Consider the following 15,995-nt stretch of genomic DNA (forward strand, 5'->3'; position numbering starts at 1 on the left):
GTTCGATGTAAGAGTTTACTACTTTTACTCCCTTTAATTATGTCTAGCGTCGATAAAATTTGAGGTTAGACCTTAATTGTTTTATTTATTGTATATATTTTGTATATATTCTAATAACTATTCTTGCTTTAGTTACCAAGTAACATGGATAATTATATTTAATGTGATGTGATGGGCTTAGTTTTATAAGTGCGCATAAAATCAGGGTGTATTTCTACAAGATTTGAATGTCATCCATAGTGCAGAAAATGGGCTTCGATGATTTATATTTCACCAGGCTGAGGGTAGCTTGTACATGTTTGTTTGAACCATGTGATTCTGTCAGGACTTTACAGTCTGTTGTGTAATGGTAAGTAGAAGTTTCAAGCATTTTGAACAATACTTGCATATAGATGTGTTCTCACTAAATCCAAGTAAAGTGAAAGAAACTAACAGGAGATCTAGTTTTAAAAATATAGTTAAATGTAATATATTAAAGCATGTCTAAACACAGATTTTGCACTTGTACACAGATAAAATACTTGGTGTGATATTGTAATTGCATATGTTCTTACAAATCTGTAAGGCTCTAATGAAAACAAAGATCTCAATTACTAAAAATCTAACAAAACCAAATGTTTATTGAAAAACAGTATACCAATATTGGTGTACTTAATACTGTGCCTTATTAACTATTTAAATTGTTTCTGTAAGTATCGAATTGGATGAATTATTATATTTGATGAAAAATAAATTTCTGTAACTTTATAAAAATTGAATAATAAAAGATCATATCTTATTCATTGTCAAATAGTGTGGTATATATCAAGAAAATAATATCTAAGGAAGTTTATCTATCGGAAGTTCTGTACTCAGAATGTTTCATTCTTCTAAAGTATTCCAAAATTGTTCAAGTTGTTGGCAGTCCTTTGATAGTTTTTAGCTGTTCTTACTACTTATTACTTATTCTAAAACTACCTTTTGTGTACCTTCTTTGTGCCGTCTATTTTTAATTATTGACGATTAACTGATAATTTGGCAACTTATTTTTGTATTTTGTATTTTGCCATTTGATGTTCATCTGGTAATGCTTCCAATTTGTAGTCTTCTCATATTTTACCATCTTTGAAAAGTCGAAACCAATTTCTTACAAATAGTTTCAGATACAGAATATTCTCTTTAAACTTTCAATGATTTTTTTTTTAAATTATTTCTTCTTCGTAAAGAAAATTTGATGAGAAATGAAAATGATTAGACACGGTGAATAATTTATTACAACTTATGCACACATCCAATATTAAACATATTTATGTATAAATAAAATACTTACTGGTGAAAGGTTGGTAAAATTGCTGGGCGACATGGTTCTGTCTTTGCGAGTGTTGATGGATTGAGGTGTTCCAGTTCAACGACGGGTGTCTGGGGAAGAGTCCTCCGACGGGCGAGTGGATCGACGGTTGAAGACGGGCCTTCAACTCGTCAGTGGAGGCATGTCCCGACGAAGAACTATCCACGTCGGACACGCCAGAATCCGCGGGACTCGGTGGCAGCGAACCTGAAAACATCAATATCGGTGAGCCTCTTGTATCCGTTGAACAATATCGAACCAGCACCCCCCGCGCCCTTTGCCGGCCGACGGAAAATGCGGACAATGGGAAAGAGGAAGGTTCGAAGTCTGAATGGCCGGCATTATGGCGGGCAGGGCGAGAATATTACTGACCAAAAACACCAAATACCCTTCCCCGAATTGTCGAATAAATAAATCAAAACAATCCCCCTTAGCTGTTGAATATCTTATGCAAATTAGGAAACGAAAGCTTACCACTTTGTGAAGCGCTGAGCAAGTGGATGCGACCGCTATAAATACGGGGGTAAAATGGAGAGTTTTACGATCTCGGAAACATATATTGAGTGTTCTAGTAGCAAGAGAACTGGCAAAGTTCATCGTGTTATATTGAAAGGCGTATTAAATAAAATTCACTACGCTAATTGACTTTAGATCTTAGATTATTTACATAATTTTGGTTTGTTTTCCAACAATAAATGTCTCTTTGCTACTTCTTCAAAATAAGTATCATGTTAAATAGTTTATATAAAATTTTCAGTTTACATCCAATATTTTTCTCGCCACAATGTTTAAATATTTATCTATTTCTATGTACTATAACTAACTTGGACTTGTTGAATTCGACCTTCAACTTTGTGTGATAAGATTAATTAATTTGAACCTGCTGGATTATCTTATTTTATAGATTATTTATATATTATTTTATTTCTACATATTATATTTTATACATGTAGCTTTTTTCAAATATATGCTTCGCTTCTAATTCGTTCTGATCAGTTTATAGACTATTTTAATGTTTAGTTTTAACAGTCTTAGTTTCAATATACTATTTCTTAGAATATAGGAAGAAGAAATATACTTTAGTGTGCCCTGTTAAATAATGTTATATGATTATAGATAATCTATAGCCTTTTACTAAAATTATAGAATATCTAAGCTCTATTGCCCTTAAGACTTATTGACCTACATGAATATTTTACATGTTAATGAGATGTTTTTGTTGTATTATTTCTACGAGGAGTTTTAGTCAGAAGGAGCTAAATCTGAAAAAACAGTTGTTGGGGAGTTGTAAAAAAGGAATTAAAATTTGTTGTAAATTAAATTAAATTTTGTTGTTGTGTTAGCGAGTGAGATAATTAGTTGTTTGTTAAATTTCATCTAAAATAATAGGTCTATGTCTTCTGTCTATTTATGTTACCATCTCTTAAAGAAACATATAAATTATCTGAAACGTACATTGGCAAGACCAATATTTCGAATTTTTTAAAATTCTAATAAAGCGATTGAGAGAATAAAAAATGTATGGACCTCTCTGTAAGTATTCATGTTTACTCTTTGAGATGTCTATATATTCTCAATACTTAAACTATTAGGCGCGTGAAATAGTAATCCATTTTATTAATTTTAGTAGTTCTAGTTCTATACTTTAAATAATGTTACATTTATATTTTTAGCTATAGCTATATAATAAAGTGAGTTTCTAAGATAATATACTTTTGACTTTTCAATATTTTTCCTCTGTGGTCTCTATATCAAGACGTTTTAAATGTACCTGTTTATATTTAACTATAATTTTCGTTAATTCATTAATAAAATAGTAAAGTTAATATAGAAACATATAAATCATCTAAAACATACGTAGCTAAAAACAATTTTTCGTATTTTTTTGAAGCTTCAATAAAGCGATCGGCGATAAAAATCTATGGACTAATCCGTAAATCTCCATCCACGTAATCCCCGGTATATACGGTGGAAAAAAATCGCGAACCAAATCTCCAACGGTCAAGAAATGTAACGACATAATCGCCAACTAACCAGTTACACTCGCCCATCGCAAAGAAACGGCTACTATGGCCCCACGACGTACACCACGTATCTCACCGTTCGACTGTACCGCATCGAACGCCCTCCCCTCTACCCTCGCAGGCTGATGTCGACATAAAAGTATGATTAATGGTTTTCGGGGCGCAAAGGTCACTTCTACCCTTCGAATGGACGATGTCCGTTTTCGGACATGCGAAGATCTTCCTTTCGGACAGGTTTTTTTTGTGGGTCAGTCGGACCGAACGGGGTGACGTGCAGGGGTCTTGTTTGCCGACTGTGCGTGTGAGAAACGGGACGGAGGAGAGGTGCCTCAGAGTTCGCTTGACGGAACTAATGATCGAGACAGGTTTGGAGGTTGTTTTTTTTTCTTTGCCTTCAACGACGGACGATTAAAATTAATTAGAAAAATCGGATATCTTGGGGTTGGTATGAGATTTTTTTCTGAGGCGACTCATGCTCATAAATATTCTTCGGTTAAAACAGTCTACCGGTTTCGTCAACCGCTGGTTTTTTAACAATAGAGGATTTTAAATAGTAGGAAAAAGATATTAGTGCTTAGTTTCTTTTGTAATATCACAGATGACTGTTAAATTCGATGGTCTTGACATTTGTCTACGTGAAATAACAGTTTCCCATTTAGCATCATTGAGCATATTCATTATTTTTGTTTTATTTAAAAAAAATCTGTTGCTTAATCCCATCAAATACTTTTAGAAACTTATAGTGCAATTGCAATAAATTGCAAGACCAAATTGGACGAATATCCCGTTTAATCTCTTAAATAACTTAGCAATATATTAATCAATTATTTCTAAAACATCTAAATGGATGTATAATATATCAAATTGTTAACATATATTGGCATATTGTTGCTACAAAAATAGCAATCACTATTAATATTATGTTCCTACTCCCCTCTTGTGTTATTAACCTCTTGACAGGATTTTTCTAGTAATAATTAGTTTGTTGTGTTTATAACTTAATCATAATGTCTTGCAAATATAAATAACGCTTACTTTGTATCATCAATTTGTCCATTTTGGTGTCTTGTAACCTGTACAAGAACCGAATTAATTAATTTGAGCCAGTTTCTTCATTATCTCAATAATACTTATTTTAACTAATTGTTGTATTTAGTTTTGTACACTTTTAACCTACAGATTTATTATAATAAAAAAGGAAGCACTTGACATTTCATTCATTAATAAAAATAACTATTCTTATTTTAAGTCCCTAAAAACAAATGACATTTAATTTTTGGTCTTGGAAATATACTGCAACGAATTTTTCTGAACTGTAATATACTTGTTCGAACGAAATTCTCATTTATGTAAAATCCTGTACGGTTTCTGCGCTGTTAATTCTTCTTATAATGAAGATCCTTTTCCATAAGAGAATGTTTTAAGGTGTGAATAAGTTAGATGTTAACTTTTTAGCTTATTGTTTAATATAACATCAATGTTGGTAGGCTAGAATAACGAGCAAAGTGACACTCAAATATGTCTTTGTTGCATTATGTGAATATGGCAAGCATTGGGCACAGTGCTCATTGTGTCTTAAAATAAAAAGTTCAATATGATTTTGGGTAGTTCTAGATGTCAGAATCAATTTTTTCCAAGTATTGCCACTTTTCTATTTGTTGCTCAAGTAATACGTTTTTATAAGAAGAAAATATAAGTTAATAATTATTTTTATCATCTAAAAACTTTTTTACATAGCATAAATGAACATTATTTTAGACTTTAATCATAGAGATTTGAATAGCAACTAAAGCTTTGGATAATTTAAAACTGTACCAATTTTAATTAAAAATTGGCTAATAAAGACCACGATTTAAACAAATATTGATAGCAAATAATTTATCTTCGATTTTAGACCTTTTAGATCATATAATTTTTTATTTTTAAGTTAACAAACAATGATTTGCTACTAAGCAATAAATATTGGTAAACTATATAAATCAAAATTATATTAAAAGTACTCTAGTATGTAACGTTTTTATTAAATTATTGTTATTATGTCGTCTGATTGAAATAAAACATTGTTAAATTAAATTAATTAATAACGAGTAATTTATCTGCTTAATACTTGATTCTTTCCGAAGTATTATAAGCATAAATTATACCAGTGAAAATTAATCAAAGAAACAGAAAGCCCAATGGCAGTCAACTTCCTATTTAAGACAATATAAATGACAGTAAACCCCTATTCATACGGAAAAATAGCCCCTCATCTAAACCCTTTGTTGGCTGAAGGTCCCTACAAAGACTTCTTCAACCCAGATGGTCATTTTTCTACTGTTTACACCCGTATAAGGTTTCAAACAAATCCTTTTTGCGAATCGGTCGCCGAGTTCCGAGGGTATAGAGTCGGCTCCCCCATTCATCCACGCGGCATGCAAATACCGGTGTTGCGTTGTCGTTTCCCAACGTACGACCACGTTGAGGAACCAATCACGTATTATTACACGAAAAGGATTATGGATATTTTGTCGGTTTTCGGGTAAAAATGTAAACAGTAGTCGAACACGTGCCCGCCAACATCTGTCGGATACGTCATTTTTGTTGTTCGCAATTGTGCAAAAGGGTTAGACCCGTATTCGAACAAAAGAGCATTCCGCGCGGCGGGTCACAAAGGTGGCTACGGCGGGGGCGATCGCCGTTTGTCTCGGCTAAAAGCGAAAAATGACGTCTCGTCGGACCCGAACCGTATTTATTTATGCAACAGAAACGTTTCCCTCTACGTTTCTCTGTATTAACGCATCAAGCTCGAATAGACAGCATTAACGTGTTTATTTTTCCTGATTAGATCTATTTCTTGGTAATTAACGAATTTGATTTGTTCAAGTACTGTGTTATATCTGATACGGTGGCGTTTTTTTTATGTGTTTTCTTAGGAACATGTCCTTAAATAATTCAACAGTTAACAAATACGGGCGATAAAGATAGCGTTATAATTCAAATGAAATTATTACCCACACTAATTTAATACAAAGCAATAAATAGTCAAATATAATTGTTATTAACTGGTTAAATTCAATTAATTGCGCTTCGAATTGCTTTTCCAAACACCGTATAGTCCAGATCGGGTCCTCTGTGATCACTGACCTTTGGCAGACGTCAAGAGAGTGTCGTAGAAACATAATCGTCGAACTCCCTCAAGATCTAACAGCCATTGATTACTGGATGTTTACTTGTTGAAGCCTACTTTGGAAGTAAAATGATAGTGTTTTGAACAATAAGGTTGCATTGTGTTGTTAATTTATTTTTTAATCCCAGAACTTGTTGAAAAAATGAAGACATCAAAATACATCACGTTAGACAAAAAGCAGAGCAGATCAGAATTAAAATCAAGCAACTGATAGGACTGATAGCACCTGATAGTCGGAAGATACTCTCAACTTGATCTAAAATCAAAGTGATTGGTTTATTAGGCAAAGATAAAGCCAATTTAGACCTGTATTTCCAAAACAAAGTCCTACGATTCCATGATATACATTTATACATTACATTATTCTAAGATATACATTTATTCTAAGAAGATTGTGAGTCGAGTCATATCATTAAAAGCAATTGAGAATCCAGCAATAATTTGAAAGACTGGTAAAATGTTATATTCTATCCAAGGAAGATCACTTTGAAGGTCAATATTGTACTGCCAGAATGTTTGAAATACTGTAGTGCATCAAGTGTTAACAGAAATATCCGAAAACACATTGTTAAGCTCACCAGAAGAAACAGAACAAAATTATAACACAAAACAAAACATAATAAAGTCCGAAGGCATGTGTACGAGTATATGCCAGTAAAACTTAACTGATTTTTAAAAAACTACCCTCCATGTTATTTCTCCACAATACGACCATCCCTTTTCAATTATAATTCACCCTATCGAGACCCTTTTTGTAGGAAAAAACATTTCTGCTTCTTCGGCTCGTTTTTTACCGCCAGAACACAAGGCTGGACGTTGGTCAGTTAGCTGGCGATAGCCGGTTTTAAGGAATATTTTCCTACTGGCCAGAGGGACAGGGTGGGAAACGGCGGAATTAAATGAATCTCCCAACCTTCGGATTCTCTATTTGAGTAGGAAACTAGTTTTCGATGGCCCGTTTCTTTTCCACTGTTAATTTCGATGGACGTTGGTCAGCATGTAATTTGGTGGAAATTGGGGTGTAATTTGATATGTGGGGTTACTCGTATAACGTACTTTCGCATATTTTAAGTCTGTTCCTGTTTCCACTCTATTCTCATTACTCCAAAGAATGTCCAAAAAATGGAAAACAAAAGAATGAACGAAACCGAAAGTATCCTATTCCCATATATTTTTATACTCCTCCCTCATTCACATTTTCAGTTTTAGTGTTAAGGGTTCCGCATGGCCGTGTCAGTACACCTGCACCCAGTGGTCCGATATTGTATCTCCTATATATGTGGTACTGTGGCAACATTTGTAGAGGACACAGCCGTCTTAGTATCACACGAAAATTCAATAACAGCATCAAAGAATCTACAAATACATATTGATAAAATACAACTGTGACTAAAGACATGACGAATTAAAGCAAATGAAAGCAAAATATGTTAAATATCTTGGAATGCATCTGGACCGACGTATAGCCTGAAAGATGCACAAATCTAATCGAACACAACATAAATGTAGTGGCTCATCTGTCGCAAATCCAAATTATCATTTCTATTTGGTCATTTAGAATCTAGCTAGTATAGCCATCATACAATGGATCCAAAACAAAGTGTTGGGTGCCTTTATTGATGCTCCGTACTATACCTCTAATGAAATGATACAACACGATACACCTCAAGAACCCATAACGAGTGTAATTCAAAATGTTTATGTTAGGTACTTTAAAAGAGTGAAAATATAGACCTTAAAATATGTTTTAGTATAAAACTAATACAGGATATCACTTAATGAAGTGATTTTCTACTTATCATGTATATAATATAATCACAAGAAATACTTATTTGCCTACTAGGCAGATTGTTGAACCACTACGAGTGATTATTTGAAAAAATGCCAAAAGTCCGATTAGCTTTAGTCACAAGTCCTATTGGAAAGGATAAGCTAGGCTGTTAAATACTTCAAGCTCTAAAGGAACAAAAGAGACATACAATTGGCCCCAGAGCTTTTACAAAAGATGGTATCTCAACTCAGCTGCAACATGATCATTTAAAAAAATGTTTTTCTCCTCTCTTACCTCGATATATTTTCACCTAGTTATATTCTAGTTTCATCAACATGCTCTAGTCATCAGTTACGAGGAAAAAAACAAGATCTTTTCCAATTACTGACTATATCAAATATTAGGTGATGTTAACATGTTTACTATTTTCCTTAGGACAAAACACTTTTCAAAAACTAAGTCTAATGAAAATATCCTTTTTATTGCTGAGCAAGGTTATCATTGCTGGCTAAAGCTAGTGTAGAACGAGTTGATGATGGGATTGAGCTATGAAAGAAACGATTGAAAAATCCGTCAATCAGATTGAGAAAACGTTTGATATATAAGCAGAAATGTAAAAATCTACATGGCTGAATTTACCAGACGTTGGCCCCTTCAATTATCAGAACATATAGTAAACTATAGAAGAACAGCTTTTGATTAACTGACCGCATTGTTATCAATAATTATTACAATATAAACAGGCACAGGAATAAGATAAATTATCTTTCAATATTAAAGGAAACTCATAATATACCAGGTGTGTTGGTAATAATTTTATAGTTCTTTAATATATTTATATTGGCATTATTCTATTGACATTAATCTCACAGCTAGACAAGTGACATTATAGATTCTTAATTTTTGAAAATATCCAACATTGTTCTTGAAAACTGTGCGTTTATAGCACGCATTACTTTACTTGTCTCATCAAAAGGAAAAAAGCCACTGAAGGTCATGATTATGCTAGTAAGTATGCTCAACTACAAGTGGCTTCGACGATTCAAAAGTGACTCAAGACAAATAACGTTCTAATAAGCCGAATTGCTGGAATTATTGAATAAAGATCCAAAACAAGCTCAAAAACAACTGGCAGATGTCATGTGAAAGATCCAAAAGATGGAAAGATTTTGGGGAGATTCAGAAGATGGGAAAAACTATACACACTAACTAGTTAAAAAGTATTGAAATTGCTTGGATGGGAAATTTTTGTCGCACTCTCCAGACCTGGCTCCATCCGCCTACTACGTTTTCGTGTTGATGGGATATGTGTTTGCAGTTCAGCACTTCGTTTATTTTAAAGAATTTAAGAAATTACTCGATGAAAATAGTTTATTTCAAATAAAAAACTATCTTGTATATAAATCTTGTATTTTTTTGGGATAAAACAAGATATAGATTATCGACTCCCCTGGTATATTTATACGCACAGTTAGAAATTTCTTTTGCAAAGGAAACTCATCAGATCACAAAAAATAGTTTGAATAGTATGGTTCTTGAAAATTCGAAAATACAGGACGAAGAAACATCAGCAATAAAATTTAATGAAAACAGCAGTTAGTACTGTCAATTAATTGTAACCAGTCAATTTCCTACCTGTGGATGTTGGGTAGCCGGTTTTCCTTCTAGCGTACTCACACAGAGACTGGTGTTGTAGATCACTCCTCTGCCTCGAAAGCAGTTGATGAAGATAGTTATTTTGTTCCTTGTCAACTGCAACAAAAAGAAACAGAATGTATTCGTTTTTTCTTAATGTTATATCGTTATGCCATAAAAAGATATTGAATTGCAAGAACATACACGCAGTACCACGACAACAATACCAGGAGCAGCGTTGCCAAGTAGGCCAAGGAAACCGACCGTTTCCGGACGGTTTTCGCTTCTTTCTCGCCGCGCTTTCGTCATCGTCTGATTGACAGACGCCCACTTGATAGACCGGCAGCGGTGAGGCAACGCTGGAGTCGATCAATCGGCGATATGCATCGGTTGGGTTGTTGTGGATCCGCCGTGTATCAGTTTTGGCAATGGATCTCGCGAAATTGTTGATGATGCGTCTTCGGAAATTAGGTCGCGAGCGGGGAACAAATAAGGCCGGCGGGGTGGGGAGGGGCGAGAGGCGTGAAGGCAGGATAAACGATCGCGGAGGAAAAACTGCAATAAATACGGGCGCGGTTTTATTGCGAATGCGACCCAATTCCCTCGGGATAGAGCGTTTCTCGTGCGCATTTTGATCGGCGATTCTAATTCGAGATCATGCTGCTTGTTTAAATGTTTTCGCGCAAAAAATAAATTTAACCCAGTTAATTCCATTTTTCACGTTTCCAGGGGCGACCGCCTCGCGAGAAATTAGCGCCAGTCCCTGAAATAGTGGCGACATATGCTGGACCCGGCTAGAAAAATACATTTAGAACAAGTATCGTGTAGAAAATCCTATTAATTTTTGCCGAAACACTGTCATTAGTTAGCCCCACGAGCGGTCCAAGATTACTATGAAATAGAACACCCGCAAATAGTTCGATTTTAAACTGCTAACGTTCATAGCTCGACTTTCAGTTTAGAAGATTTGAAAATCATGGATAAAATTCCATGATAACCTCCTCATTATAACACTCACCGTTCACATTCACCATAAAAACAAACATTTGATTATAAAGTTTTAAACACATAATTTGACAAATATAAATAAATGGTAATAATAATCTAATAAAACTATATCTTGTCAAATATTGATCGAAGATTAGTGATATATAGAAATCTAAGGTTGGTCAAGATTTCAGTTATCTATATAAAGAATTGTTAACATTATAAAATGAAGTGATTCATGAAATCGGTGGTGGAACTTAAGCCACATGGTCATTGGTCGAGTAGTTGTATTATTCAACAATCTGGGCCATCATTTAATGGTAGTTACGACGAAATGACAAAGACCTAATTAAATCACTTGACGGATGTCCCATTCCTCAAGCAGAATCAGTTCAATACTTCGGCGTACATCTCGATGGTAGGTAAAATTGAAAAAGATCATGTTATACAAAAAGCAGAGCAGATTAGATTCATAGTCAAACAACTGTACTGGTTAGTCCGAAGAAACCCTCAACTTAACTTTAGCTTAAGTAGTTTAGTTTTATTTTGATCGAGGATTAGTGATATATAGAAATCTAAGGTTGGTCAAGATTTCAGTTATCTATATAAAGAATTGTTAACATTATAAAATGAAGTGATTCATGAAATCGGTGGTGGAACTTAAGCCACATGGTCATTGGTCGAGTAGTTGTATTATTCAACAATCTGGGCCATCATTTAATGGTAGTTACGACGAAATGACAAAGACCTAATTATATCACTTGACGGATGTCCCATTCCTCAAGCAGAATCAGTTCAATACTTCGGCGTACATCTCGATGGTAGGTAAAATTGAAAAAGATCATGTTATACAAAAAGCAGAGCAGATTAGATTCATAGTCAAACAACTGTACTGGTTAGTCCGAAGATACCCTCAACTTAACTTTAGCTTAAGTAGTTTAGTTTTATTTTGATCGAGGATTAGTGATATATAGAAATCTAAGGTTGGTCAAGATTTCAGTTATCTATATAAAGAATTGTTAACATTATAAAATGAAGTGATTCATGAAATCGGTGGTGGAACTTGAGCCACATGGTCATTGGTCGAGTAGTTGTATTATTCAACAATCTGGGCCATCATTTAATGGTAGTTACGACGAAATGACAAAGACCTAATTAAATCACTTGACGGATGTCCCATTCCTCAAGCAGAATCAGTTCAATACTTCGGCGTACATCTCGATGGTAGGTTAAATTGAAAAAGATCATGTTATACAAAAAGCAGAGCAGATTAGATTCATAGTCAAACAACTGTACTGGTTAGTCCGAAGATACCCTCAACTTAACTTTAGCTTAAGTAGTTTAGTTTTATTTTGATCGAGGATTAGTGATATATAGAAATCTAAGGTTGGTCAAGATTTCAGTTATCTATATAAAGAATTGTTAACATTATAAAATGAAGTGATTCATGAAATCGGTGGTGGAACTTAAGCCACATGGTCATTGGTCGAGTAGTTGTATTATTCAACAATCTGGGCCATCATTTAATGGTAGTTACGACGAAATGACAAAGACCTAATTATATCACTTGACGGATGTCCCATTCCTCAAGCAGAATCAGTTCAATACTTCGGCGTACATCTCGATGGTAGGTAAAATTGAAAAAGATCATGTTATACAAAAAGCAGAGCAGATTAGATTCATAGTCAAACAACTGTACTGGTTAGTCCGAAGATACCCTCAACTTAACTTTAGCTTAAGTAGTTTAGTTTTATTTTGATCGAGGATTAGTGATATATAGAAATCTAAGGTTGGTCAAGATTTCAGTTATCTATATAAAGAATTGTTAACATTATAAAATGAAGTGATTCATGAAATCGGTGGTGGAACTTGAGCCACATGGTCATTGGTCGAGTAGTTGTATTATTCAACAATCTGGGCCATCATTTAATGGTAGTTACGACGAAATGACAAAGACCTAATTAAATCACTTGACGGATGTCCCATTCCTCAAGCAGAATCAGTTCAATACTTCGGCGTACATCTCGATGGTAGGTTAAATTGAAAAAGATCATGTTATACAAAAAGCAGAGCAGATTAGATTCATAGTCAAACAACTGTACTGGTTAGTCCGAAGATACCCTCAACTTAACTTTAGCTTAAGTAGTTTAGTTTTATTTTGATCGAGGATTAGTGATATATAGAAATCTAAGGTTGGTCAAGATTTCAGTTATCTATATAAAGAATTGTTAACATTATAAAATGAAGTGATTCATGAAATCGGTGGTGGAACTTGAGCCACATGGTCATTGGTCGAGTAGTTGTATTATTCAACAATCTGGGCCATCATTTAATGGTAGTTACGACGAAATGACAAAGACCTAATTAAATCACTTGACGGATGTCCCATTCCTCAAGCAGAATCAGTTCAATACTTCGGCGTACATCTCGATGGTAGGTAAAATTGAAAAAGATCATGTTATACAAAAAGCAGAGCAGATTAGATTCATAGTCAAACAACTGTACTGGTTAGTCCGAAGATACCCTCAACTTAACTTTAGCTTAAGTAGTTTAGTTTTATTTTGATCGAGGATTAGTGATATATAGAAATCTAAGGTTGGTCAAGATTTCAGTTATCTATATAAAGAATTGTTAACATTATAAAATGAAGTGATTCATGAAATCGGTGGTGGAACTTGAGCCACATGGTCATTGGTCGAGTAGTTGTATTATTCAACAATCTGGGCCATCATTTAATGGTAGTTACGACGAAATGACAAAGACCTAATTAAATCACTTGACGGATGTCCCATTCCTCAAGCAGAATCAGTTCAATACTTCGGCGTACATCTCGATGGTAGGTTAAATTGAAAAAGATCATGTTATACAAAAAGCAGAGCAGATTAGATTCATAGTCAAACAACTGTACTGGTTAGTCCGAAGATACCCTCAACTTAACTTTAGCTTAAGTAGTTTAGTTTTATTTTGATCGAGGATTAGTGATATATAGAAATCTAAGGTTGGTCAAGATTTCAGTTATCTATATAAAGAATTGTTAACATTATAAAATGAAGTGATTCATGAAATCGGTGGTGGAACTTGAGCCACATGGTCATTGGTCGAGTAGTTGTATTATTCAACAATCTGGGCCATCATTTAATGGTAGTTACGACGAAATGACAAAGACCTAATTAAATCACTTGACGGATGTCCCATTCCTCAAGCAGAATCAGTTCAATACTTCGGCGTACATCTCGATGGTAGGTTAAATTGAAAAAGATCATGTTATACAAAAAGCAGAGCAGATTAGATTCATAGTCAAACAACTGTACTGGTTAGTCCGAAGATACCCTCAACTTAACTTTAGCTTAAGTAGTTTAGTTTTATTTTGATCGAGGATTAGTGATACATAGAAATCTAAGGTTGGTCAAGATTTCAGTTATCTACATAAAGAATTTTTAACATTATAAAATGAAGTGATTCATGAAATTGGTGGTGGAACTTGAGCGAGTGGTTAGTCCGAAGATACCCTCAACCTAACTTTAGCTTAAGTAGTTTAGTTTTATTTTAATTTGGGAAATACATACTAATTTATTAATCCAGTACTGACCTTTGTTGCATGTTAATGCAAGTACAACAGAACACTAATAAATATATTTGTAAATTAAGATTGTACTAAGCATTTCTAATGTAAGATGTAATTCATTTAAAAACATTAATGGTTACTTTCGGAAACATTTAAGCTGCACCTAAAAAGTTTAATAGAAACTAGAAAAAAATGAGAAAAGATCCATTCATCAAGACAATGTAACACATCGCATCTTTACCATTACTGGTTATGTAGCCAAATCAGATCAGGCGTTAAAAAATTAAATAGCAAGTGAAATTGTATAGAAAAAAAGGAAGTGTTAATATTATTCCACAAAAATGACATGGTTATAAATTAATTAGAGTTTTTTAATTATTTTAATTAGAAATTATGAAGGACAAAAGTGCCTGGTTTGAAATATATGTAGAGTGCACTTGTGAGCTAAGTGAACAAATATTTTATTTTTATTTTAATAAATGTACATCAGGAACTGTCATTGGGTATTTCAACAATAAAACTTTTAAAAAAAATTGATAATTTAATAAATCAACATCTTATAATGAGAACGATCGAATTTCCGAAAAAAAAAACACAGTTGACACTTTTCGATCTTAACCGCTCCCAAAACGAACCGAAATTACTGGCGGAAAACCTTGGAATAGTCACTTGACACGTGTTACAGTAAACTAGAAAAATACGATTCGAAAAAACCTAATTTTCGTTAAAATATTACCGTTGTGTCATAGTGTGTTTATTAAACGTTGTCAACTGTCTAAAGTCCGATGTGATTTTTAGAGTTTAGTTTAATTAATGGACCAACTGATGGTTTTTAGTAGGTTTCAGAGTTAAAAGCTCGAACTGCCAAACGGTGATCAGCTGTTCCCACAGATTTGATTTGTCACTGGGAACCATTTTTGGAACTAGTCCGAGATTTTTTTCAGAAATGATGCCATTATTAATTAATATTGTAATAAAATGATTTAATCCAATTGAAAGTGAATATATTTTTTGGTTTACACTGGGCGTAAGTAAGATTAATTTGATTTAAGTACTACATTTTGAATACTTAATTACAGAAACGTTTCTTGTATGGTTTGCTTTTCATAAAAATACGTCTTGCAAGGATGTGGTAGATTGATTTAGTGTAGCTTATGTTATGCTGTCAAAAAATCAGTGGTATTCGTGTATTTATAAACGATTAGAAAAATGCTGCATTTATTTCAATAGTTATATAGGCAATAGTTCCTTAACTGCCCAAACATTTCAAATTAATAAAAAATAATATTGGTGCTTTAATATATAATAAAAAATAAAAAATATATAATATATATAAAATATAAATAAAATATAAACTATATATATATATATATATATATATATATATATATATATATATATATAATATAAATAAAATATAAAGAGTATAAATAAAATAGTTAAATTTTCGTTACTATTCGTTTTTGAAAAAAAGAGAATATAATGATTTATATTATAATTTTAAGGTGTTAATATGT

General features: G+C 33.3%; 1 protein-coding gene across 3 annotated transcripts in view; it reads right to left on the bottom strand.

The window, feature by feature from the left end:
* The window catches only part of Eip74EF (Ecdysone-induced protein E74), a 174,964-nt gene that overhangs the window by 21,470 nt on the left and 137,499 nt on the right, over positions 1-15,995 (bottom strand). For all 3 annotated transcript variants that reach the window (XM_076402570.1, XM_076402569.1, XM_076402571.1), the window contains 2 exons: positions 9,927-10,043; positions 1,310-1,534 (listed from right to left, as the gene is read on the bottom strand). In XM_076402570.1, the coding sequence (XP_076258685.1) occupies positions 1,310-1,534; positions 9,927-10,043 (342 nt within the window). The remainder of the gene's footprint in view (positions 1-1,309; positions 1,535-9,926; positions 10,044-15,995) is intronic.

Source organism: Rhynchophorus ferrugineus, unplaced genomic scaffold (assembly GCF_030347505.1).
Source record: "Rhynchophorus ferrugineus isolate W39M unplaced genomic scaffold, kcgeb_rfMv2 rfM4, whole genome shotgun sequence".
NCBI lineage: Eukaryota > Metazoa > Arthropoda > Insecta > Coleoptera > Curculionidae > Rhynchophorus > Rhynchophorus ferrugineus.